The sequence below is a fragment of the Quercus robur genome, chromosome 4, assembly GCF_932294415.1.
Source record: "Quercus robur chromosome 4, dhQueRobu3.1, whole genome shotgun sequence".
Classification (NCBI taxonomy): Eukaryota; Viridiplantae; Streptophyta; class Magnoliopsida; order Fagales; family Fagaceae; genus Quercus; species Quercus robur.
Window position 1 is genome coordinate 54,050,312 of NC_065537.1, and position 24,670 is coordinate 54,074,981.

A 24,670-nucleotide genomic window follows, 5' to 3' on the forward strand; every position below is an offset into this window, starting at 1 on the left:
CTCTCTTAGTGCATTCTATACTCACCCAGTGCAATCCTCTAATCATTGTGCTGAATATCCCCTATCACATTCCTAAGCACTGACTGATCTTCCCTCAGAGATGAGATAGCTTAAAAATTAATATATTTTTAAGCTATATCTAATAGTCAAACTTATGAATAGTTACTGTTATTTTTTATTTTGAGTTTAGTGTTATAGTATTTAAAAATAAGATAGAAATAGTATCCTAATGTTTAGAATATTTATCTAAGTGATTTTTTTTTCAATAGTAAAAAATAATATATTCTAAGGAACTTTTTTAAAAATAATAAATTACTCTTTTAACCGGTTTGTGTTTTTAAATTTAAAATTATTTAACTAAAAGATAGGGGTATTTTAAAGAGTTTAAGAATTCATGTGAGAATAATTTAATACGCAAAATGATGAAACTTAAACCAAAATCAATTATTACTTATTAGTAGTATAGATTATATCTTCTATTATCGATAATAAAGATTAGTATTCTTAATGTAAGATTTATTTAGTGTACTAAATGTGCCTTAAAAATTAAAAATATTAGTGTTATGTTAATGAGTCTAGTTAACAGGTGCCAATTTAGGAATGGCAATGGGGCGGGGCGGGGCCGAAGGATGGGGTCTTCGTCCCCGCCCCGCATGGTTTTATCTTGCTCCATCCCCGTCCCGCCCCACATGACGAGGAATATTTTCTCACCCCATCCCAGCCCCTTGGGGCCCCATGAAGCCCCGCCTCACTCCGTAAAACTCTACTTTTTATTAATTTGCCCTACAACTAGTACAATTTTTTTAATGAAACCTATTTCATTAATAAAAATATACTTGAAGTTACAACTAAATTTATCCCATCAAATCAAATCAATTTTTAGAAAAAATTGAATAATATATCCAAGTGTTTATCAAGACAATCATTAAAAAAATAAATAAATAAAAATCTCATAGTATAACACAACAAAATAAAGGCAGAGAATCACATTGGGTAGAATAAAATATGCTAATATTAATATATTTGTTTAAATAGTAGGGTTTTAGGGTATGAAAATTTTACAATTATAACCTTTAGTAACGCGAGGCGGGGCGGGGACGGGGAGGGGCGGGTCGGGGTGGGTCTAAAAAGCCTAAACCCATCCCCGCCCCGTCCCGCCCCGTGATGCGGGGCTAAAATCTTGCCCCATCCCCGCCCCACCGCTTTTGCGGATAACCCGCGCGGGACGAAGCGGGGAGGGCGGGTTAAGCAGGACGGGGAAAAATTGTCATCCCTAGGTGCCATTATAGCAAATAATGAATCATTTTAAAAAAAAAAAAAAAATTAATATGACTTTAATGGGAATTTTTTTTTTTTAATAAAAAGTTTTTAAGAATATTTCTTAAACCAATGCCCTCGAGGGCTAGGGCATCATTAACTTTTCCCCATTTTACTTAAAAAAACACTGTTTGATATCATGTTTTTAACTAACAATCTTTATCAAATTTATCTGTGTGCAAACGTGTGTAAAATAGTATGTAATAGGTTTTACGGTAAAAAGAAAATCACATTAATTAATTAAAAAAAAAAAACTTATTTATGGAAGCATCTAAGTGAATTGGATAAGAGTTATTATACATAATCCAATATTAACTGTCATTTCCATTAAAAAAACTAGTTGTCATTCATTAAAATTTAAATTTTATTAAGAGCTATAAAACACCAGACCTTCACTATACAATATCCAATTATTTATTTCAAATTAGATTAGACACAATCCCTAACTAATCCAAAACATATATCAATTCTTGTATTTTGTAGCCTACAAGACCACATGCTACTAGAGGAATTGCTTTAAAAGGAAGAAGTAATGTACCAAGGACACAAAAATGTAACACGAGATGGAAATGGCAACTATGGGAGGAGAGGCAGAAATAGGGACAAGTGCAGTCAATGAAGCAAGGGCAGAGCAGCCATGGGGTTATATATGTCAATTAATTGTTAGTTATATTTTGTAAACAGGGGCAGGGCAACGTGTTAGTTTATATACTGTTGGGGTTATATGATTAAGTGTTAGTTTATATATATGCTGTCAAAACATTGTTGGGGTTTGTGTTATTTTTGTAAGTTTTGTACCAAATGCATTATATGCAATGATCATGGCAGGTGCAATTGTTTTGTGGTTGTTGTACCAAATGCCTTAGTTTGACTGGTGGTTGATGAAAGACAATGTTCAATGCCACTTTAATTGTAGACAAATTCTCAACTTAATGGCAAGTGTTTTATGTGATTATTTTCAGTAGTTGTTGTCATGTGGTTGATTGTTGCAATTGAATATAGTAGGTTTATGTGTGTATGTGTTGAATACAGCAGGTTTATTATTTTAAGTAGTTGTTGTTATGTGGTTGATTATTGTAGTTGAATATAGTAGATTTATGTGTGTATATGTTCAATACAACAGGTTTATTATTTTGACTAGATGACATTACATTTATCTTATTTTGCAAGTTGACAGATGGTTGTCATGCACTTTCAACACAAACACCAAACACAATTCACTTTAAACAATGCACTTTAAACAATTCATTTTCAACACAATTCACTTTACACAATGCACTTTCAACACAAACACCAGACACAATTCACTTTAAACAATTTATAGCATCCAACAAAACACAAGACACAAGTTGCCAATTCACTTTAAACCATAGTGCTATTACAAAACAAAGTGGCTTCAAGCGAACATTAGCCAATTAAGAAACTACTTATACATTACAACCCACTAGACAGACTCAATCTCATCATTCCAACATTCTCACTTGAGCCAAAAAAAAAAAAAACATAACCCAAAAAAAGCCATGAAAGAATTAGTGCAATTCTGGACTTTCTCTCATGCTCTAAAGCTCTCGCCGCTATCTCCTTGGCTTTAACAAAGGAAGCTCGAAACTTCCACTCCCTCTTAGTAGCTTTTGCTACCCTTTCTTGAGCAATTTCTGTCATTTGGGTAGCTTCTGCTACTAATTGGATAGCAGTTCTTTCCCTTTTATTTGCAAGTTGCAACTCACTCCGCATTATAGATAGCTTTTGTTGCACCAAAGGGGCAACTACATTCCCATGTATATAAGTGAGATTATCAATCCAATGAAAGAAAATGCACTTGGGACCAACCTATTCATAAATTTAATTGAACATATCACTTTCCAAACTCCCTTCATTCAACTAGATTAACTAAAAACTAAATTTACTTTATATCGGCTACAACCCAAAAACCTTCTCCCAAAATTATCTATTGTCAGACTTGTCCTCAGCACACAAGTCTCATATGTACACATATACCCATTTGAACCTAAGTAATTTCCACTCGAAGAAGACATTGCTTATCATCTTTTGCCCAAATTTCCTGTGAATCAAAACTACACATCAATGGACTTCTGCCCAACAAACCAATCTTTCAAAAGGTGAAAACCCAACCCAAATAAAGTAGAAATTTTGTACATGGTTTGCTGTATCTTCAAATTAGAAATGCCTCAAGACAACCCAAAGTCTAAATGTCTGGGATGATGAAAATTTTATGAAACACATGTAGAAAAATAAAAAACCTAGCTCAATACAAAGATTTTTCGTGATTCTAGGGCTCGTGGAGGAAGTCTTTAAGGGAAAGTGGTTTTGATTCTTCTTATGTTGTGATTTCTATTAAAAATGTGTTTTTCTAATGTCTGAGGGTGAGGTGGGTAACGAGGATCAAACAGAATGAAACTCGGGTGGGCAAAGTGTAAAGTTTTAAACCATGGGTAGGCAATGTGCAAATGAGCCAAAGCATAGGTGGGTTTACTGTAATTTCTCCTTCTTAATTTGTACATTTTCAACAAAACCACAAATCTCGGTGTAGTTTATTTTATTTTATTATTATTTTTATATGGTTACTAAACTGATTACAAACAGGAATGCACTTACAGTTTTTAAATTCTTGCAGGACCTTGTTCAGTTTTGGTTGTTGATGAATTGTACATAAGTAACAGACTTTAACTTAGTGAAAGAAAATATTCAACAAAATGTTTTGATGGTGTTTACTTAGTATTGTCATTTGTTTATGATGTGAAAATGAATTGTAGTCGTTATTAGGTTAAGGCTTTTATTTTGTTAAACTCATTTGGACTACATCACTCTCTTATGTTAGTGTTTCTGGATATGATTTGCAATTTGGTTTCAGCGTGTTTACAGAAATGATTAAGCACTTAACTATGTCTGCCATGCTTCCATTGTGTGTGTATACGTGCTAAATTTCTTATTTCTTAGTGTGTGTAAAGGTATTTATGCAAAACTATTTGTAAATTTGTCTTGTAGTCTTTAGGGTATTTACATTTAAGATGATACAGAGGGATTGCGTATTGCATGTTACCATCTACTAAGGCTTTATTTATTATTATTATTATATATATATATATATATATTTGAGAAGAAAGTCCAATCTTATTCATCGAGGAAGGCTGTTAAAATCAGCCCAGAGTGTTGCAACTTGCAAAAGAGAATGAGGAGGCTATTGTTTTGACCCTCATTTCTTTTTCCCCATTGTATACCATGATATTAAACGAAGAAAATCTACTATCATTTCCTCTCCAAAAATAAAAGAAAAAAGATAAGCCTAGAGTATAAGTGTGACGTCTGGTGGTAAATCTTCCAAATCAAAATATGTCTTCTTACCTCTTTTTTTTTTTTTTTGGTAATAACAAATGGAAAAAAAAAAATTCTCAATATATATTTAATTTAATTTTTCTTTTTTTTTTTGAGGGGGTTAATTTTATTTTTCTAGTCACGTATGTTGTACATAAAATGTGAATTATATCTTAATATCTTTTAACGGTGGCGAGTTTTAGGGACAAAACCAAATGGAATCATTGATTATTAGATGGCCTCACTCGAAACATTAAATTGAAGGCCTTTCAATGCACAAGTTAGGCAGAAATTTTTTTCATTAGATGGATTAACGACATGACAAATTGTATGGGTTTTTCACCAAATATGGAATTAACGAGACAGAAAGTTCAACTTTTAAGGATGAAAAAAGTGTTCCATTATCTTAGATATAGCCATATTTATTATAAATTTTGCCATCCATGGCTCATATAGGTAGGTGAAATTGGCTTTTGGCAATGTATCAATATGCAAGCCGAAACTATTAATCGAAATATTGTTGGGTAAAGTAGCTCAATATGAATTTCTATTGAAAATTATATTGTTTGTGGTTTTTAATTTATTAATTTTTATCACATTATCACATTCACTATGAGTTAGGGAGTAGACAAAAAAAGGAAAATTTTATATGTAAAAAAATGTGTTTTCCTTCAATTTTTTTTGTTCAGCTTTTAAATTTTATGTATAACTTTTTAATACTTCACTTTTGTTTTTTTTTTTTTTTTTAATAATTTAAGAACAAGTATATTTTTGCTCATTAAGAAGTATATGTAATGTTGCTATTGTAGTTCAATGGCTCTGGCAGTTTTTATTTTATTTTTTTTACACAATAACTTATTTTTAAAACAATTTAACTTAAGCAATATACTAAGGTTATTCTATATAGCAAATTACAGTATATATCTCTTTTTTTTTCTTGCTTGGTTTAGTCATAATTTTTTATTTATCCCAATTTGAAGTTCACACGTTTGTCCACTATATTATGCATTTAGAACTACTAATATAATTAGAAGTGTGATGAGACTAACTCCAAAAAATGAACAAATTCACATATAAACATATGATTTCAATTCTATTCCAGTGTCCATAATATTAGAGCTAGCCTCATCACACCCCAACCGTATTAGTAATTCTAAATGCACAAATGTGTAAACCTCAAATAGTGTGTATATATATATATATATATATATATAATTTTTAATTTTTTTTAAGGAACGTATATTTAAGACAATACTATTAAATAAGGGTCATTTGATAGGGTTATTTCAATAATGTTATTTGTATTTTTTAAAATATATATATAAAAATACGTGTCACTGAAAACATACATAAATTCCTATACCAAATGGCCCATAAATCACGTTAGAAACACTAGAGCCGAGGAAAATTCCTAGAACTTCGTCCTGAGGACCAGTTAAAGTACAAAACAAAATTCAGATTTGTAATTAAATCCGAAACCCCCCATTAACCATTATGCCAAAACATAGCCGCTCAGGTTCCGAGTCCGAAGAAGACAATGAAGAAACCCCGGAAAATTCAGGCTCAGACTCAGAACCAGAGGACCCACAACCACAAACACCCAGCAACAATGGTGTGTCAGAGTACGAGAAACAGAGGCTATCGAGAATTGCAGAGAACAGGGCCAGAATGGAGGCTCTGGGCTTGCCCAAGTTTGCTTCTTCGTTGCTGGGTTCTGCTCAAAAAGTAAGCAACAACAACAACAAGAACAAGAACAAGAAGAAGGGGAAAGAGAAGGTTGATGATGATGATTATAGACCCGATGAGGTGGAAGATGAACTGAGTTCTTCGAGCGAAGAGGAAAAAGATGGTGATGAAGATGAAGATTACTCTTCTGGGTCACGTAGAAAAAAGGTGTGGCTCTCTAATCTCTGTGCGTGTATTTGAAATTTACTTTGAAGTTTTCTTCTTTCTTAGGTTTCAACTTGCTACCTTAGTAATTTCCCAACTAGTTTGTTCGTATAAGTTTTTATAAAAATGACAAAACTTGGTTACAATATTTTAGGTGTAACTTAGGTTCTCCAATTAAATTCAACCATGTAGCTAGCTGAACTGACCAAAAGCCACATTGAAGATAACACCTTTTGTGTTGCATTGATCAATACAATCACATGGTTGAATTTAATGGGGGGAAAGTGAAGCCGATTTAGTCACAAAAATGCCAAGCTTGTTGTTGTTGATATCATGAATATGGATACTGTAATGCATTCTGCTAATATTTATCAACCAAGGACAGAAATAACTAGTTCTTGCATTCCCTAAGAGACAGTTTTGGGTACTTAAAATTAGAGCTTTCAGTATGGATGTGCTTTGGTAATAAAATAAAAGAAACCATAATACTGATAAGATTAGTGATAGATGACACAGTTTGTGAAATTGAATGAAAAAAATGTTCCTTTCTGGAATTTTATGGCTTTCATTTGTCTAAAGATTTCAATCAAGTTTTAGATTAAAACGTTCTTAAATACCACTTTAGAGTCAGAGAATGAATCCTCATAGAAGTACCCTTTACGAGGAAAAGTAATTAGTATAAAGTGCTTTGAGGGCTCTTTCAATCTATTAGAACACGAGAGTTTCTATCAGTGTCTCTGCTGTAATTGGCATGTGTTTTCAGTAATTATCTAAGATATATAGCCATGAGCACTGCCTTGACATAGTTTCTGAATACTCTTGTTTTGCTTTCATTTTACTCCAGGTTAGGAATAAAGGTGCAAAACCTAAGAAGAAAGTTCCTGCTCATAAGGGTTTGAGCAAGTCAGATTACATTGATAATGATGATGCAGTGAGGCAGGCAAGTTTGAATGAATTCCTTAATAAATATTCTTTTCCATTGCCAGCTTTAGGTCGAGTATTTGTTCCAGTAGACCATTAAACAACTAATGCGAGAATGGCCCTATGCTATTAGACAGAAAGAAGTATACTAATTCTTTAGCATTAATATGCAGGCAATTGCTCTTTCCTTACAAGAGTCTGCAGGACTTTCAGGCATGGTCCATTGTGGGCCTTCGAAATGCTCTGAAGCTGATGTAGTGAATGCTACTCTTAATGAGAAGAAGGGACATACACGAATACAGGAAGATACAGGAAAGAGGAAGAGAAAAAAATCGGTTTGTTTTGGGCTTAAAATTATTTTACCATGCACAGATATTTTTCCTTTTTTCCCATTCTTTGTTCTCTCATCTTGTTTTTTGATGATTTGCTTTATATTCCTGGTGAGCAGTTTGCTAGTCGGGTGCAAATGACTGAAGATGAACTTGTTCTGAACTTCTATCAGTTTGATGGTAATTTCTGCTGCCACTGTCTTGTGTGTGCATGTGTGTGTGTAGAAAGAGATACAAATGGAGAGAATCTGGCATACAGGTTCAAGAACCAATTAATAGGAACTATATAAAGATCTTTAGGGAAAACTATAACTAAAAGATGTTTTGATTTTTGAAAAATGCAGGAATGAGCAGGGTTCACATTTGAATATATGTTTTTATACACTAGAAAAAATGAGGTCTCTTTAACTTATGCTGTAATTTCATTTTTGTTAATTTAGTTTAGACGTATTTCATTTCAATTGGACAGATTAGGTCTTACTTTCAAATCTTTACCAGCCAAAAAAGGCAATATTCCTATTTGTGGTATTATATTGTTTTCTTAAAGAGATTTTTGGTCACTGATGAGAGTATTGGCATGCAGATACATGGAAGGGGGGCATAACTGTGAGGGATATCGAAAGAGTATCGAATGCTCATGATTTTATGTGGACTAAGCAGGAGTTGTCTGATATGATTCATTGCTTCGATAGTGACAGAGATGGGAAGGTCCGTTCCTGCTGCTCTTTGATCTCTCTCTCTCTCTCTCCAGTTAATATGAATAAGTAAAAGATAAGTAGTTTTCAATGAAAAGTGTTCAAAATTTTTCTGAATACTAATAGTATGCCCATGCGATAAACAAATTAATGAATATTAAAGAAAAATATTTTACTAATATCATCAAAATTGAACAATAAGAAAGATACCGCATTTAAATAAGTAATATATATTTAAAGTTCGGTAGATTACTACACATTCTTTGAGCTAATTGGTGCAAGTACAGTTTGTAGGACACAATTTATATTTTATGATGTTCATACTAATATATATATATATATATATTACATTTTAATCTTCTGTTGAATTAAGTCTCTACTTCTGTAACTGATTTCATTGCAGCTAAGTCTCGAAGATTTTCGAAAGATTGTTGGTAGATGCAACATGATAAAAGGGCCTGAAAGTTCTTGACTGGTTCTAAGTATTGACAATCTAATTGAACAGATCAATTGGAGGTATGGTTAGGATTTGGCGAATATGTGTGATATGATGATTTATTGATCTGTTTATTTTCTTTCCCTACCAAAAACTAAGATAACCTTTTTTCCCTCTTCACTTTTGCTACAGGCAAGTAGGTTTTTCAAGCTCAGCAACACATTGATATCTAGAAACAAGTTTGTGATTCTTTGGATTGACTTTGTAGCTAAGCAATGAATGCATCCTTGAATATATAATATGTTTACCTTGTGAAGTGGAAAAGGCTACATGTCTGGTGCATTGCCTTTAAGGAGCCAAGGGCTGTTCCAATATGAAGAAAAAGAGGCCCCATGACTTATAAGCAATGATTTCATCATTTTTCCAGGTTTTTGTTATTTTTTCCAGTGAAGGAATTTATTGGTAAATATTAGCTAGTGATTTTAGCTCATAGTAAAGTGCTTTATTTGTCTCATATTTTTGCCGAAGTATTTGTCTTTCTTTGTTATTGGACCTAGGATGATCATACATATATAAAGGCCAGTAGTTATATGATTATGCATATTGAATTTGGCTGTGAATCGATATCAGTTGCCATGACATGCATGTGCAGCATGTTGCTCAGCCTCATTCATTCATCGATTTGTGCGCATGAGTTGAAACAAAAAGACATAAATAAACACATTCGAAGACTAGAATATCAGTCAATGTGTTAACCATGTGTCTAATTAGATTCAATTAGCTCCGAGGGGTGCTCGAAAGTGTTTGAAAAACATCATATTAGACAAAAATAAATTGTCATTCAAAATGCCAGGGTTAAAAGACTAAAAAATTGCTAGCATTACAAGTTAGGGGAAAAAAAAATCCCAATTCTAGGAGCACGGTGGACTGGAATCTGTTTTTTCCATGAGCAATTTGGATCATTTCCATCATTTGGCCCAATGAGGGTGAGTGGAAATCGGATGCATGAAACAAGACTTGGAAAAAGTAGCCTCTTGATTATCATTCGATTTTTAGCCATAGCTTATTAAACATCATTGGTTTTCAATTTTTAATAAACCATATTAGAAAAATTTTGACACCACTTTCATAAGAAATATAAAACAAAATTAATTGTTCTATTCTTTTTCTATAAAATATTTTTAAAAATAGTTCATAAATCAATGCTCTATGGCATTGGTTAACATTTCCCAATATCATTTGATTTGGCAAATTTGTTGAAGTTAATGATTGGACAACTGGTAAAACCTAAAGCAGAGAGCAATATAAACGTGTGAATTTGCATTGTACCCCATGAAATTTATGGCCTGGATCACTGTTTTAAGAACCGGATTGGACCGGTCAGTCCGATCGGTTCAACTGGGAACTGGGAGCCAATCTGGTTTGGTTAAAAGCCCCAAAAACCAGTCAAAAATCGAGGTTGAACCGGAAATTAAAAAAAAAAGGGTTCTATGCCCGGTTTGGTTTTTAAAACCATGCTTGGATGCATTCAAAAAAAATTTCAATCACTCCCAATTTCCTAAGGCCGTAATCAAACTCAGCTTGAGCTTGACATGACCTTGCTCATAAATAAGGGCTCGTTATAAGTTCAAGTAGTTGGAACTGGGTTTAGCTTTACCCAACTTTCTCCACTGGTCGATTTTAGTTAAAGCTCAAATCATGTCCTAACTCAATTCTTGCCAAAATTCTTGTAACTCAATTGACACTTCATAATGATTTCAATGGAAGAATTCAAATCTCCCATTCTCCAATTATTGAATTATAAAAAATGAAAAATAAAAAATAAAAAATCCTAACTCAATACCCATGATCAAGCCTTTGGAAAGTTGAAACCTAAATCTCAACTAAAAAAAATCATCTTAAGATAGAATAAGAACAAAACAAAAAAAAAAATTCATCCTCAACGAAAACAGAAAACCGTTTTCCCCACATTAAAGGTTAAAAATGAAGCTCTCTTTATTTAACCACCAATCATGCAATATATTCCTTCAGACTAAATTCAAACTCAAACTCTTAATTCAAGGGGAAAAAAAACCCCTCAAACTCTTAAAACTTGAACTTTTCCACGTGTGTCAAGTGAAGATTTTAAAATTAGATAAATTAACACTTAAATTTGTTGATAAAGATATTGTATTAAAAAAAATAAAAATAAAAAGAAAGAAAGAAAAAGTTGATATCAACAATTAAGTTTTTGTGTCTATCCAAAGAATAAATTAAACAGTGGAAGAAAATTTGATGGAAATGATTAAGCTTTTGTTTTTTATTTTAAAAAAATTATTGTAAATTAATGCAACCACTTGGTAATTAAACAATATATCCACTTGACGCAACCACGACTAAGCTTAACTTTATTAATATAATAATATATAGTAGATGATATGTAATATATGCCCATATCCACTAGGTATTGACCTATGAATCAACATAATATCAATAAAGTATATGCAATTATCCAAACTCTTCAACTCCTTCCACTCCACCTAAGGGCCAAGTCAACCTCAAAAACTTTGAACCTTGTTATCTTGTAGGTCCAACTGTCAACACCACTAGGTTCCTCTAGTTCTGGAAATAGATTATTGTAAATCCTTTTGTCAAAATCCCCTCCCTCATGGTATTTATAAATCATGGTGCATATGTACATAGTTTCTTGCTTTTTGGTTTGTTAGGCACTCTAATGTAAAGAAAATGGGGTTCATATTTTCAAAATGTATAGACATATGTTTATACATGGGACAAAAAAAAAAATTAAATTGCATTTGGAAATTTTAAGATTTAACTTGAGAATAATGGGGTTCTTCGAAGGAGAGTATTTTTGTTCCCAAAATTTTTAAGATTTAACTTGGGAATAATGTCAAGAAAATGACAATTATAAAAACACAAACAAAATTTCTCTAATAATTAAAAAAAAAAACACAAAAATACATCCATGATCACCAAAACTATAATAATTTAAAAATTCATAAGGTGACAAGTTTTTACATTGTCAAGGTTGATAGAAAACAAATTAAAATCTTCCTACAACCAAGTCTTCCAAATTGAAGTTTGCAATCTAGCCAAAAATACTTAATAGACTGGCATAGAGTTTGAATTTTACTAAATCGTAACCACCCAAATCCGTAATTTCAAGACCAAGTATACTATTGAACCTACAATTGTTGCAGCTTATGTCACATCATGTGATTAAATGATAATAATAATTATGAATTATATATGCTACTTTTTGAGGAAAAAAATCCAAGGGAGAGTGGTCATGGTCTCCTTGATCGCTACACAAGTTTTATCCCAAGTTGGTATAAGTGGCTATGATTTTTTAGTCCCAAATCAAGCAAAATACTCTTCAATATCTTAAACCCTTATTCTCCTAGTTAATAGACTATCCTTAATTAGTCCTCCCATTTTAGGCACAACTTGAATTATAATAAATATTTCAATAATCGAAATTTCAGTATGCAAGAATATGTTGTTATTGTAGTTACACAGCCTCATAGTCGTTATTGGAGGAAATATGTTTCCATTGATATAAATTGATGTGTTCCCATACCCGACAGGTAATTTTTTTTTGAATCTTACCCAACAGGTTATTAAGAATATAACCATACTAAAATACTAAGCATAAGATTGCAAAAAATTTCTCAAACTAGTTTTTTTATTAGGAAAAACAAGTGACAAATATTTAAGAAACAATATACATATATGCCATTTTTTAATATATATTTTAATTAAATTGATACTGTTTATTTATGTTTATGTGTTTTAGATCATAAAACATAATTTTTGAATCATGTATACATACTTTCCCTTTTTAGCTCTAATGAATAAAACATACTAGTCCTTTGACACCATTAAAGAATTTGAATTTATAAACATATGTTTATTCATTATTTAGATGATCCATAGTTAAATGCTAATTTTTTTCATAATTTCTTTTGAATTCAGTCATTGTAGTTTTAATTACATTGAAAACATATTTTCACAACTATCACCTTCCAACAATACTAAATTCTATTACTTTCCTTTGTACAATTAAAAAGGTTTTCCAAATATCTATGTTTTTGATGATATGGTTTATGCATAATTTCTGAAAATTTTTATTTGACTTATTTTCCTTGATTTTTCAAATTAAGTTGATATTTGTTGAAAAGTAATAAATTGTTAATAATTTAATAAATTTATAATGCATCAACTTGATATATTCAAATTAACACTTACTTTTTTTGAGGAAAAAGACATCGAGCATATTATTAATTAGCTAGTAAATTAGCTGCAACCATAGAAAATAAATGGAGAAATAGACTTCATCCAAACAAATAGCAGAAAAGATAATTTTGCTTTTCTGGTTAAGGTATGAGCAGTATTACCTTTCCTAACAGTATAGGAAAAAGAAAAACTTTTCAATGAGCTAACAAAAAATAAAATGTCTCTAAGTAAATGGTCAAAAGAGGAGAAAGCTTATCCCCATATCACAAGGAATTAATAACAATCTCAAAATCCTCTTCAAAAAGAAGATTGAGTAATTCCTACTTCATGTGTAAATAAAACATCTCTTCTAGCTGCTAGAGATTCCAGTATAACCATAGAGGGAGGCATTGGAATTTTCTCTGACATAGCTGCAATAATCTCACTAGCAGAGTTTCAAATAACCATGCCAATTCCAACTTTGAAAGTGTCTTAAAAAACAGCTCCATCGAAGTTTCTTTTATAAGAATCCGTAGGAGGAATATAAGTTTTCTTACTTGAACATGTCTTCAGTTTCGGCTTAATGATTTGACTTTGTTGAAAGAGTTGAAGATAGTTTGAGGCCGACTTAACCACTCTGTCCAAAGGAATCAGACATTCATTTAGCCGAGAATTGTTCCGGTGAGTCCAAATGTACCAAGCTGTGACTGCAAAAGACTTCAACATCTGCAGTTTCTCCTAAATCAGTAAAGTTAACTCTAAGAATGAGCCCAATGCTGATTTATTTATATCATTTCCATCATTTGGCCCAGTAAGGGTAAGTGGAAATGGGATACAAGACTTGGAAATGTAGCCTCTTGATTATCATTCAATTTTTAGCCATAGCCTTCTAGATATCATTTGATTCGGAAATTTTTTTATGATTGGACAATCGGTAAGACACTAAAACCTGACTCAGAGAGCAATATAAATAAGAATTTGCATTGCCTCCTCCCATGAACTGGTTTTAACTTGGCCCAACTTGCTTCATTTGTCAATTTGGGTTAAAGCTTAAATTAAGTCCTAATTCAGTTTTTGCCTAACTCTACTGGCACCTCCTAATGTTGAAGGTTTCAATAGAAGCGTTTAGGATTTAAATCCTTCCTCCTCCAACTACTGAATTATTAAAAAATAAAAAAAATAAAAAATTCTTAACTCAACACCCATGATCAAGCCTTGGACAGTTAAAACCCATTGCAACTAAAAAAAAAAATTATTTCCAAATAGAATAAGAACAAAAACAAACCCCTCCAAAACCAAAACAGAACCGTTATCCCGACATTAAATGTTAAAAATGAAGCTCTCTTTTTCCAACCACCAATCATGCAACGTATTCCCTCATGAAACCTCAATTACAAGGAAATTCTACTAGTTTTTACTTGAATACCTCAGTTAAACACCATTAGTTATTCAACACATTGAAAAGGGAAGAGGAGGTTAACATGAAAAGACATTCATGAAAAATAGGGCCACACAATGAATAATTTGGAGTTTTACTAGGGCAATTAAAAAACCGATAAAACCCCTTAACCATGTTCTCTAACCTCAGAAACTGCTAATACAATGAACAAAAGTTCCCCCTGACCGACCACAAATTTCAAATACTCCTAGTGTCAACACAGGTTGGTAAATACAACAAACAAGAGCTTATGCTAATCAGTCACACATCTGGTTTTTTTCTGGCTTTCTACATTTTGTTTCTCACTTCATGGGCTAACAGAAAAGGAATAAAAGATAAACTCAATTTCGTCATGTCTTCTTCAGAAAATACCCCAAAATGATGCCAATCAAGCCGACAAGAAGCACAAATATAAGTGGGATACCACCACCGCGGCTTTTGTTGGCTTCACGCCTCAAGAGCTCCTGCACAAGTATCAAAGTCAGTCCTATCCTTTAATAAGGTTGCAATAATTTCTTGCATGGTAATCAGTATCAATATTGTGCTGCCACATCAACCTGGCACTAAACTAGAATGTATACAACTACTATGCATAAGATTTGCAATTATAAGGTTATTGTTACTTTGACCATCTACTTATCTAGGTTTACAATATGTCTGTGATTGCTTACTGGATGACCCCTTAGTTATTATGGGTCAGAACTCACAATTTGCCACTGTTACTGCATAAATAAGATGTCCCTCTAATTGGATGAAAATACAACATTCGAGACCATTTTTATCTGAGCAACATACAAAAACATGGAATAATTTTCAACTTTCAAAGTTGCATTAATTGCTCGCTTTTCATTGTGAAGGAAACTGAGTATAGATTACTCATTGTATGCTAGTATCTCCTAAATCTCCCACTATATCCTCTAAAAAAACAGACGAGATGCAAATAAAAGTAAATTTTCTTTAAACTCCCCCCACCCACCCACCCACCCCAAACAAATGTAACACCTTTGAAAAGACTTCGTATATTTGACGAGACTGCTAGGTTCTCTCTCTCCCTCCCTTTCCCAAGCAAAGATAAACTAGGAAGAGCCATAATACAACTGCTCCAGTACACAGGGAGTTTCTAACAATAATTTCAAGAAAATCACTCAAATCAGCCCTCAGCAGTATTCTCTAATTCAAATTTAAAGAATTTCACAACTTGGGAATATTTTATCTGATAAAAACTTTCTAGCATGTAACAAAGAGTGTGAAGAAATACTGGATTTGATGAATGGCTTGCATGCAGAAATTCAGCAGTAGTTCAAATTATACCTATGCTTTTCTAGATTATTACCAGTAGATGATCTGAAAGGAACTCTAATTCTGTTTGTTATAACAATAAATAAAATCATAAATCAGTTATTTTCAGAAGCATTTAAACACCAAATAAATTCTCCCAATTCATCACAACAGGGTATATTAAGTCAACTAATAAGACTAATATATATGTTGATTTTTTCCAAAAATTGGAGCAAGAGAACTCAAAACAGAAGTTATAAGTATTAGCATCTGTTCTAGCTTAAAGTCAGTCTATTTGGCTTATCAAGTACAAACTTTTATAGTATCATTTTTTCCCAGGTACAGTTTATTCAATCCCCACTTCAAAAAATAAGCCAGATAAGCCACAAAATTTAAGCCATACCAAAGGAAAATTTAGTTATGGGCTTTGTTTATGGTTAAACATTAATTCAAATGACTTGTTTCAGCTTGTCTTGTGCCTGTTATCTCTTTCACTAAGCATATATCTAGAAAATACAAATTTGCTTCAGAAGCGTTTCAATAACAAAAATGAAATCATTTGAAATACAAAATCCATTACCAGTTCTTGCTGAAGCTTGTTATTTTGCTGAACAGCAGAACTTTTCTCCTCGGTCAGCTTTGAAATGAGAGCCTTTGTCTGGAATTACAAATATAAACATAAGTACCAAGAAGTACAATCAATATCCTAGAAATTGATCCACCAAGTTCTCCATAATTAAGAAACAACCTCTAGTACACCAGTCTAGTAAATGTTAATAAATAGCTAATTTCTAAATGGATAGCTAAAAGTACTGCCCATACAAGTTAAAATAACAGTCAAGTTTCATTGACATGTTGAAAGAAGGCCCTTTCATTAGTGGCCAAAACTTTAAGGAAAGAAAAAAATCCAAGAAGACATGCTTTCATGGCATTACAAGCTCAATTTCTTCTTGTTATATTCCAAATTTTTTTAATTTTCATTTCAAGCAAAATGCATGTTGCAATTAGTCTTTTGGATCCAAAATGCAGAATTGGAAAACAATTACAGACTGCTGCTGGTGGCAGCAAGTTCACTCAAATTTAATGATTAAGCAAAATCTTAAAAGGAGCCAATGGATGGTGTAAATCAGTTAAATGCCTAAGAGATTCTCAGTATGATAGCAGATTTCCTCTATATGGTCATGTAAGCTGATTCAATGGGTTGGAGTCATTGTTCAATGAATAAAGTATGACATAAACTGCCCAGCTGGCTTACTTAAATAACCGGCCAGGCCATGAATAACTGGTTAAGTGGACCTGACTGGTAAAAGTGGCTTACAACGACATCGATAAGCTGAATACAAGTGGTCAGGTGGAACAAGAAGAAGAGGGATTTGAACTGCCACCTGACTTAAGATAGAAATTAGGCATAAGGTCACTTAAAATAGGAAATTAGGTATATTAAAAACAAGATTTTTTGACAAGTAGGTATATTTAAAACAAGATAACAAGGTAAAGGGAGAATATGGTCTGTAAAGGGGGAATGAATGCTTGAAAATGATGCGAGAAGCAAGGAGATTTGACGTTATTTGAGGATTTATTGTCCTATTCAAACTAAATCCAGGAAGTAATTTCCTCATTTCACGTAATGCATTTCTCACATTGGACATTGGAGGAAGTCTCAGAGGGAGATAACCAATGTTCAAGTTCCTATTGAGCAAGAACTTATCCCCCCAAAAAAAAAGTTCTTATCGAGAAAGAAAGAATATTTCCCTCAACTACACCAATCATAAGGGGTATAACTAATGAAATTAATGATGACAAATATATGGTCAGATTTAATATCGTCAGCTGCCCTGGACTGAGTTTTTCCTGACAATGTTTATAAACATACATAGATATTCATAAGATTTAATGATATATATATATGTATGTACATATGCCGGCATATAAATATGTAAATTGCAATTCATAGATTAGCTTCAAGACGTTTATCAGTCATTGTATAATAACATTAAAAAGCTATTAAAAAAATTAATAAAAAGGCTTTCGATGTCGTTAACTATTTTAGATAAGGCTGTCCATGAAGGCCGTTTGTCAGGTTTTAGTGTAGGTGCTTCTTCTGGAAGATCTTTGATGGTTTCCCATCTCCTTTTCGCTGATGATACTCTGATTTTTTGTGATGCTAATATTGATCAAATTTTGATTCTCCGTATGGTGCTCATTTGGTTTGAGGCTGTGTCTGGTCTGAAGGTAAATTTGGATAAGTCTGAACTAGTGGCTGTGGGGGAAGTTCATAACATGGATCTTTTGGTGGCTGTCTTAGGCTGCAAGCAAGGGTCGCTCCCAATGAAATATTTGGGTCTTCCTTTGGGGGCAAAATTTAAGGACAAGTCTATTTGGAATCTTATTCTAGAGAAGATGGAAAGAAAATTAGCAAGTTGGAAAAAATCATACTTATCCAAGGGAGGTAGAGTCACTTTAATTAAAAGTACTCTTTCTAATCTCCCTACTTATTTTCTTTCTTTATTCCCTATTCCTGCTTCTGTGGCTAACCGAATTGCTAGACTTCAGCGGGACTTTTTATGGGGTGGCCTAGGAGATGAGCCCAAATTTCATTTGGTTAATTGGTCTTCAGTGTGTACTCCGCTTTCTTCAGGTGGGTTGGGGATTAGGAACCTGAGAACCTTCAATGTAGCTTTATTAGGGAAGTGGTTATGGAGATTTGGGCAAGAGAGGGATGCTCTATGGCGTCAAGTGATAGAGGTGAAGTATGGTTGTGATTGGGGTGGTTGGTGTTCTAGCTCTTTCTCTGGTCCTTATGGAGTTAGTTTGTGGAAAAATATTAGAAGGGGGTGGCATTCTTTATCTCGGTTCATTATGTATGAAATTGGAGATGGATCAAAAGTGCAGTTTTGGCTAGATCGTTGGTGTGGATCTTCTCCTCTCGCAGACCACTATCCTGATTTATATAGGATTTGTTGTAACAAAGAGGCAAGTGTGGCGGATCTAATGAGGTTCACCAATGGAGTCCTCCATTGGGATTTTCAGTTTTGTAGGGAGGTGCATAATCGTGAATTGGAAGCCTTCAGAAGCTTCATCAATTCCATTTATTGCACTCCTGTAAGGGGGAACGGGGAAGATAAGAGATGTTGGCTGCCTTGTAAGAGTAAGGGGTTCACGGTCAGTGCTTATTACCATCTTCTAGTTGGCCATAGTGAGCAGTTTTTCCCTTGGAAAAGCATTTGGAAGCAAAAAATACCCTCTAGAGTGGCTTTCTTTGTATGGACAGCAGCCTTGGGGAAATGCCTGACAATTGATAACTTAAGGAAAAGAAAGGTTTGCATTGTGGATTGGTGTTATATGTGCAAGTGTAATAGTGAAACTATTGACCATCTTTTCCTTCATTGCCCGGTTGCTTCGGAGTTGTGGGATATGGTTTTTGGGTTATTTGGAGTTTGCTGGGTTATGCCATTTTCTGTTGTTGGGCTTTTGGCTTGCTGGCAAGGTCGTTTTGGCCGCCATCGTAATGGAGATATTTGGATGGTTGTTCCTCACTGTTTGATGTGGTGTATTTGGAAGGAGAGAAATAGTAGGTGTTTTGAAGACAATGAGCGTTCCATGCCCGATCTCAAGCTTCTTTTCTTTAGAACCTTACTTGATTGGTTCTCTATGTGGAGAAACCATCAGTTTTCTTCTATTTTGGATTTTCTTGATTTTTGTAATGTTCGTTTTTGATTTGTTCTCCCCTGTATACCCCCAGTGTACTTGGGTGTCTTTCTCTTTTTGATATCAATGAATTTTTATTACTTATCAAAAAAAAAAACTATTTTAGATACACAAACTAGCAATTAACAAGAATGTGAAGCATAAGACAGTCTACAACAATCCCAATAATTTCCCTTAAGACAAAATTTAGATTTGTACTATATTGACTCTGCAAAGCCGGAACATCAGATGAAGTTGTCATACTATAGATATTGCACATCAGAAAATGAATAGAACAAGAGGAAGGCTTTAAGAAGCTGTTTTATAGAAATATCACACCTTTGGTTTACAATAGAAAAGAAGGGCTTATAGAAAGAACTATAAAAAATGTCTTCCGTCCTGTGTCAATTGGTGGTTGGTTTTTTTTTTTTGGCGCTGGGGGGGGGGGGGGGGAATATTTAAAGGAGAGTCTCTTTGACTTTGGTGCTGGGAATTTACACTAAGTACATCAATAACTACACTATTGGTTTTTCTTTGCACTGCAGCAATAAAGCATATTTTAACTTCAAAAATTAGAAGGAAACATATTTTTCCCAAAAAGAAGAATTTATATCCTTCCTTATTTTGTTTGCCTTTAGGATGAAGTCAATACCAGAAAGCCCAAAGCTAGAGATTAAAGAAAAATGTATGTGTTTGTGTTTAGATGTATGCATAACTAAAGAGAGAACATATATATGAAAGTTTCCCAAAGAAACAGTCCACTAGATAGAAATTATCAGGTATAAGCTAAACAAGACCAATGTTCATGGTTGAAGAATATCTTATAAATGACAAAGTGATGGATATCAAAGAATTTTGTATATTAATATAAATTCTCTAAAAAATTGAAAAGAAATAATCTCCATTTATTTTATGAGAAAACTAATAAAAGCAACAACAACAAAAATAAAATTTAGTATTAATTTAGTGTGTTTTAAAACTTATTTTAACCAAACCAATTCTTTTTTTCATAAACTCAGGTTAGTGAAAGTTTGCTGTTTTCTCGGCTCCCACACAATCATGCATCTAAGATCAGGATCTCTATATCTCTTCTTCCTTTTTTTCTCCCTAAATTCTCTAGCAATCAAATAGATATTGAATTTAGTGGACCCTATTTTTGCTTGTTTAACTGTAGGTCAATCAACTCAAGAATAACAAAGTTCACAACTCCAGATGGAATTTTTCCCACTTATTGACCGTTTAGTGAAAGAAAATTCCTCAAATCCAAGATTGTGATTAAATAAACGTTGACTTGTTAGCTTTCAGAAGTCAAACATTGTGTCACTTATTAAACTGTACCAAATAAACAAATGGAAGCGTGAACCACTCAAATAATTACACAATCTTAGTTTAATTTATGACCAACCACCAAACAGATCACTAAATTCAACCAGACAACCACTTACTGAAAATACAAACTATTTCAAAATGAAAAAGATGAGTATAATAACCTCGGATGAGTTATCTTGAGGCTCTGGTCGTGCTGCGAAAGCTCGTGATGTCACCTACAAGCACAATCACATGTATACAAAATCAAACTAAAACACAATATGACTAAAACAAAAACACCTTTTTTTTCTTAAACAAAACTTAAACCCTTTTTTGAATTCACGCGCTGATCCATCAAATACTCACAGTTGTAAATTCAGAAGTATTAATGTTCCCGTTATCAGATACTGAAGCCCTAGGCGAAGACCCCTCTTCCGATCCTTCATGAACTGGCGATGGTGGTCGTGGGGGAGCAACATAGACAACCCTTAATTTGCTCTCCTCGACATGATGCCCTGACTCCTTATTAAACTAAAAGGCAGCAACAAAAAAAAACCATTTCCTTAATCTATATATTTTCCCACTTTAAACTACTACAACAACCAACAAAGAAAAAACCCACATAAGAGATTGTATCATTTTTTATATTAGTACCATTTCTGGGGTTATATCTTTTGCAGCAGCTCCGGGACTCGCCACCACGCTTTGGAGCAAGAACTTGTCCCTGCATTGCATATCCGGCGGTACCTCCTTTTGAGCTTGCATTGTAACTGCATCATATATGAATTTCAAAGATACATCACTCAAGCACATAATATTGGTGACAACAATAGTTCTAAAGCTGAAAATTAATAAAAGAGAAACTATGACTAAGCATAAACTAATTAAAAAATAACATGTATTAAGCACAAAATTCAAGTAATTATTAGAGAGAGAGAGAGACCTGTAACATCACAGGAAGACTTGGGCATCACAATTCCAGTGTTGGGTCTCACACAGTACTTCTTTGGATTTGTAGTCTTCACCTATATATCAAACAAACCCATATCCAAATTTTCACACAAATCAATATTACAAATTACCCAGAACACAAATAACAAAAAACCCACTTCAAAACCACAAAAGGTGTACAAAAATTGGAAATTCGAAAGTGAATTATGAAGTAGTATTAGTGTAGTACCTTGAAAGCCACATAGTTATCGGTCTTATTGAACAGCTGCAAAGAGCATGAGATCTGCTTCCTCGGCTCAACTTTGTAATAATAATAATTATTATTTTTGTTCATGAAACAAAAACAAAAGGAAACAATTAGAAACACAGAAAACAAAAAGCACGGATCTGAAAGCAGAATTTTTTTTTTTTTTCTACTTTGTAAAAGCAAAAATAAAGAGAGGAAAAAAAAAATTGAAAATTTGAATTTGGGAAAGCTTACAAGGGAATTGGAGCTCTTGAGGCTCGATGCTGAGAAGGTCGCCGGTACTCATCCCGAGCCGATCGGAGAGAGACCGCCGAAGAAAGATAGAAAGCGGTTTACCGGTGATGAAGAGAGAGAGAGAGAACGATGCAAAAGCAAAACAACAACGTTACGTGGGACAGTGCTGTATTTGTCTGTCTTTGGTCTGGGATCGTTGTTGCCACCGGTACCCCTTTGTACGCTTCATCAGGTTCCAATTATGGGGGGCTCTTTTGTCTTTTCACTTCATTTTTTTCTTACCAAATAATTTTTTTTTTTGGGAGATGTTTGACTTTGGACTTTTTTTTTTTTGGTTTTTTTTTTATAAGATATTTGGAAAAGGGAATTTAGAATTTTTATTTTTTTATTTTTAGAGATAGTTTTAATTTATGGTGTCAATTCAAGAGATTTTATCATTTAAGTTAATTGGAACCAACGACCTAGAGCATGCACAAATGTATATTTTTTTAATATAAAAATTATTTTTAGGAATTAAGATAGTAATTGGATACGTAAACTGTTGCATGCAGTTTTGGTGTTGGTGTATAAGTGTATTCTTTTATCTCATCTCTCTTCTCCATATGTGTGTTTCTCAAATAAATAAAAAAAAAAACTAAGAATTAAAAATTAAGAAAATTTTTATTTAATTTTATTTCGAACATGAGTTAAGTTTAAACTTATCACCACATTATATTACATATCAAATTTAGTTTTTTTTTTTGTTTTTTTTTTATTTTAATATTCATTAAACAAGTCCAAGCTTGTTGTCAAGCTAATTGACTAATGATCTGTTTGGTAACTGTATTTTCTCTAATTTTTTGTTTTTAAAAATAATTTTCTATTTTTGAAACTAAAAAACTTGTTTGGTAACTCAAAATGGACTAAAAAACAAAAATTGTTCTCAAAACTCAATTTGTGAAGGAAACTGAAAATATGCAAAAGGCTGTTTTCAATTTCTAATTTTTAAAAGTCAATGAAAATACGTATTTAATTTAATAAATCTGTCTCATTTAATGAGTTAGCATTAAATTCAAATCCTAGTAACAATATATTTTAGTATTTTCTATTTTTTTCTTCAAAAAACTATTTTTTTTTTTAATTTCAACTAACCAAATATGTTTTTTATTTCAAAAATACAAGAAAATTGTTTTTTCTTTATATTTTCCAAAACAAGTTTTTGAAAATAGAAAACAAAAACTGTTACCAAATATAACCTTATTCTTTTTCCATTTATAATAAATATCATGACTAAAGTTTTGTACTCATTTACAAATATTTTGGCTAATAATCAATGATAAAATTTGAGTTTAAACTTTAAATAATGTTAATTAAATATAAAATTTTTCTTATATAAAATTAAATAATAATTTTTACCCTAAAATAGAATATGTATATCATTAATATACTTACAACTTATTGCTCAATTTACTATAAAATTAACTACTAAATTTATCAATAAAAAAAATGTGAACTTATGCACATAATCACGAGCTTGTTTATGAATACAACATTATGTTTGAGTCTCGCTAATTTATAGTTTAAGCTTAAACTTAGGCATGAGTTGTCTCATTTGTTAAATAAACGAACATTAAAAAGTTATTTTTTTCTCCGGAAACAAACCCAAGTTGTTCTTAAATAACTGAATCTGTTTACAAACTAACCAACATTTCAGGAGAAGTTCCAAACTAGAAACTAAAATTTTAAGAGTTTCATTTTATTATTATTATTATTTCCATGAAGTTTGTTGATGCACATACATGTCTTGCTAGGCTACCTTCACTACTCTATTATATGTACCACACGTGGTTCTTATCCTGTTACAACTAATGAAGCCGATTCAAGGTGTCATGACGGAAATGGTAACAAACTCTTCACCTAACACGACACCACCAATAGATCCATGTATATCTTGACCTAAAGGAAAAGTTCAAAGGATCATAAAATGGTTATATCTAAGGCACTTTTAGTCAAAGTTGGGGCATGACAAGCCTTTAAGAAAACTACTCCACGTATACATGTGCAGTCTATATGTGACCACCTAAGTCCTCCCAAGATGGTCCATACTTGTGCTTTAACACTGGTTTTTTTTCTTCTTCGGCATTGGATATGAAAACAAGGTGGCCTTTATGGAATGCTCCCCCAAAAACCAAGGCAACCTCGGAGGAAGACAACTTTAAACCAAGGTCCGTACCTACGGAGGAAGACAGCTTTAAACAAGGTGGTCATGGTTACTCAAATGCAACTTAATAGGGAACATTATGAGTATTGTGGGTTGAAGGGATTGAAGCAAAGGTGCTCAGTATAATGGTCCGTTTGGATTGAACGGCGAGAGAGAAGGAGAGTAGAATAAATTAAGGAGCTTAGCACCTT

At 32.8% G+C, this 24,670-nt stretch overlaps 2 protein-coding genes across 2 annotated transcripts; one reads left to right on the plus strand and one right to left on the minus strand.

Moving 5' to 3' along the window:
• Positions 1-6,035: 6,035 nt before the first annotated feature.
• Positions 6,036-9,435, plus strand: LOC126722998 (uncharacterized). Its single transcript, XM_050426172.1, has 7 exons — positions 6,036-6,543; positions 7,385-7,480; positions 7,635-7,796; positions 7,910-7,970; positions 8,374-8,498; positions 8,889-9,001; positions 9,114-9,435. The coding sequence occupies exons 1-6, from the start codon at positions 6,145-6,147 to the stop codon at positions 8,955-8,957; spliced, it is 912 nt and encodes a 303-aa protein (XP_050282129.1). The 5' UTR covers positions 6,036-6,144; the 3' UTR covers positions 8,958-9,001; positions 9,114-9,435.
• Positions 9,436-14,652: 5,217 nt separating this feature from the next.
• LOC126722999 (vesicle-associated protein 1-2-like) lies at positions 14,653-22,463 on the minus strand. Its single transcript, XM_050426173.1, has 8 exons — positions 22,280-22,463; positions 22,028-22,098; positions 21,791-21,872; positions 21,502-21,617; positions 21,214-21,378; positions 21,030-21,083; positions 16,433-16,510; positions 14,653-15,038 (listed from the first exon to the last, which is right to left on the minus strand). The coding sequence occupies exons 1-8, from the start codon at positions 22,329-22,331 to the stop codon at positions 14,925-14,927; spliced, it is 732 nt and encodes a 243-aa protein (XP_050282130.1). The 5' UTR covers positions 22,332-22,463; the 3' UTR covers positions 14,653-14,924.
• Positions 22,464-24,670: the final 2,207 nt, after the last annotated feature.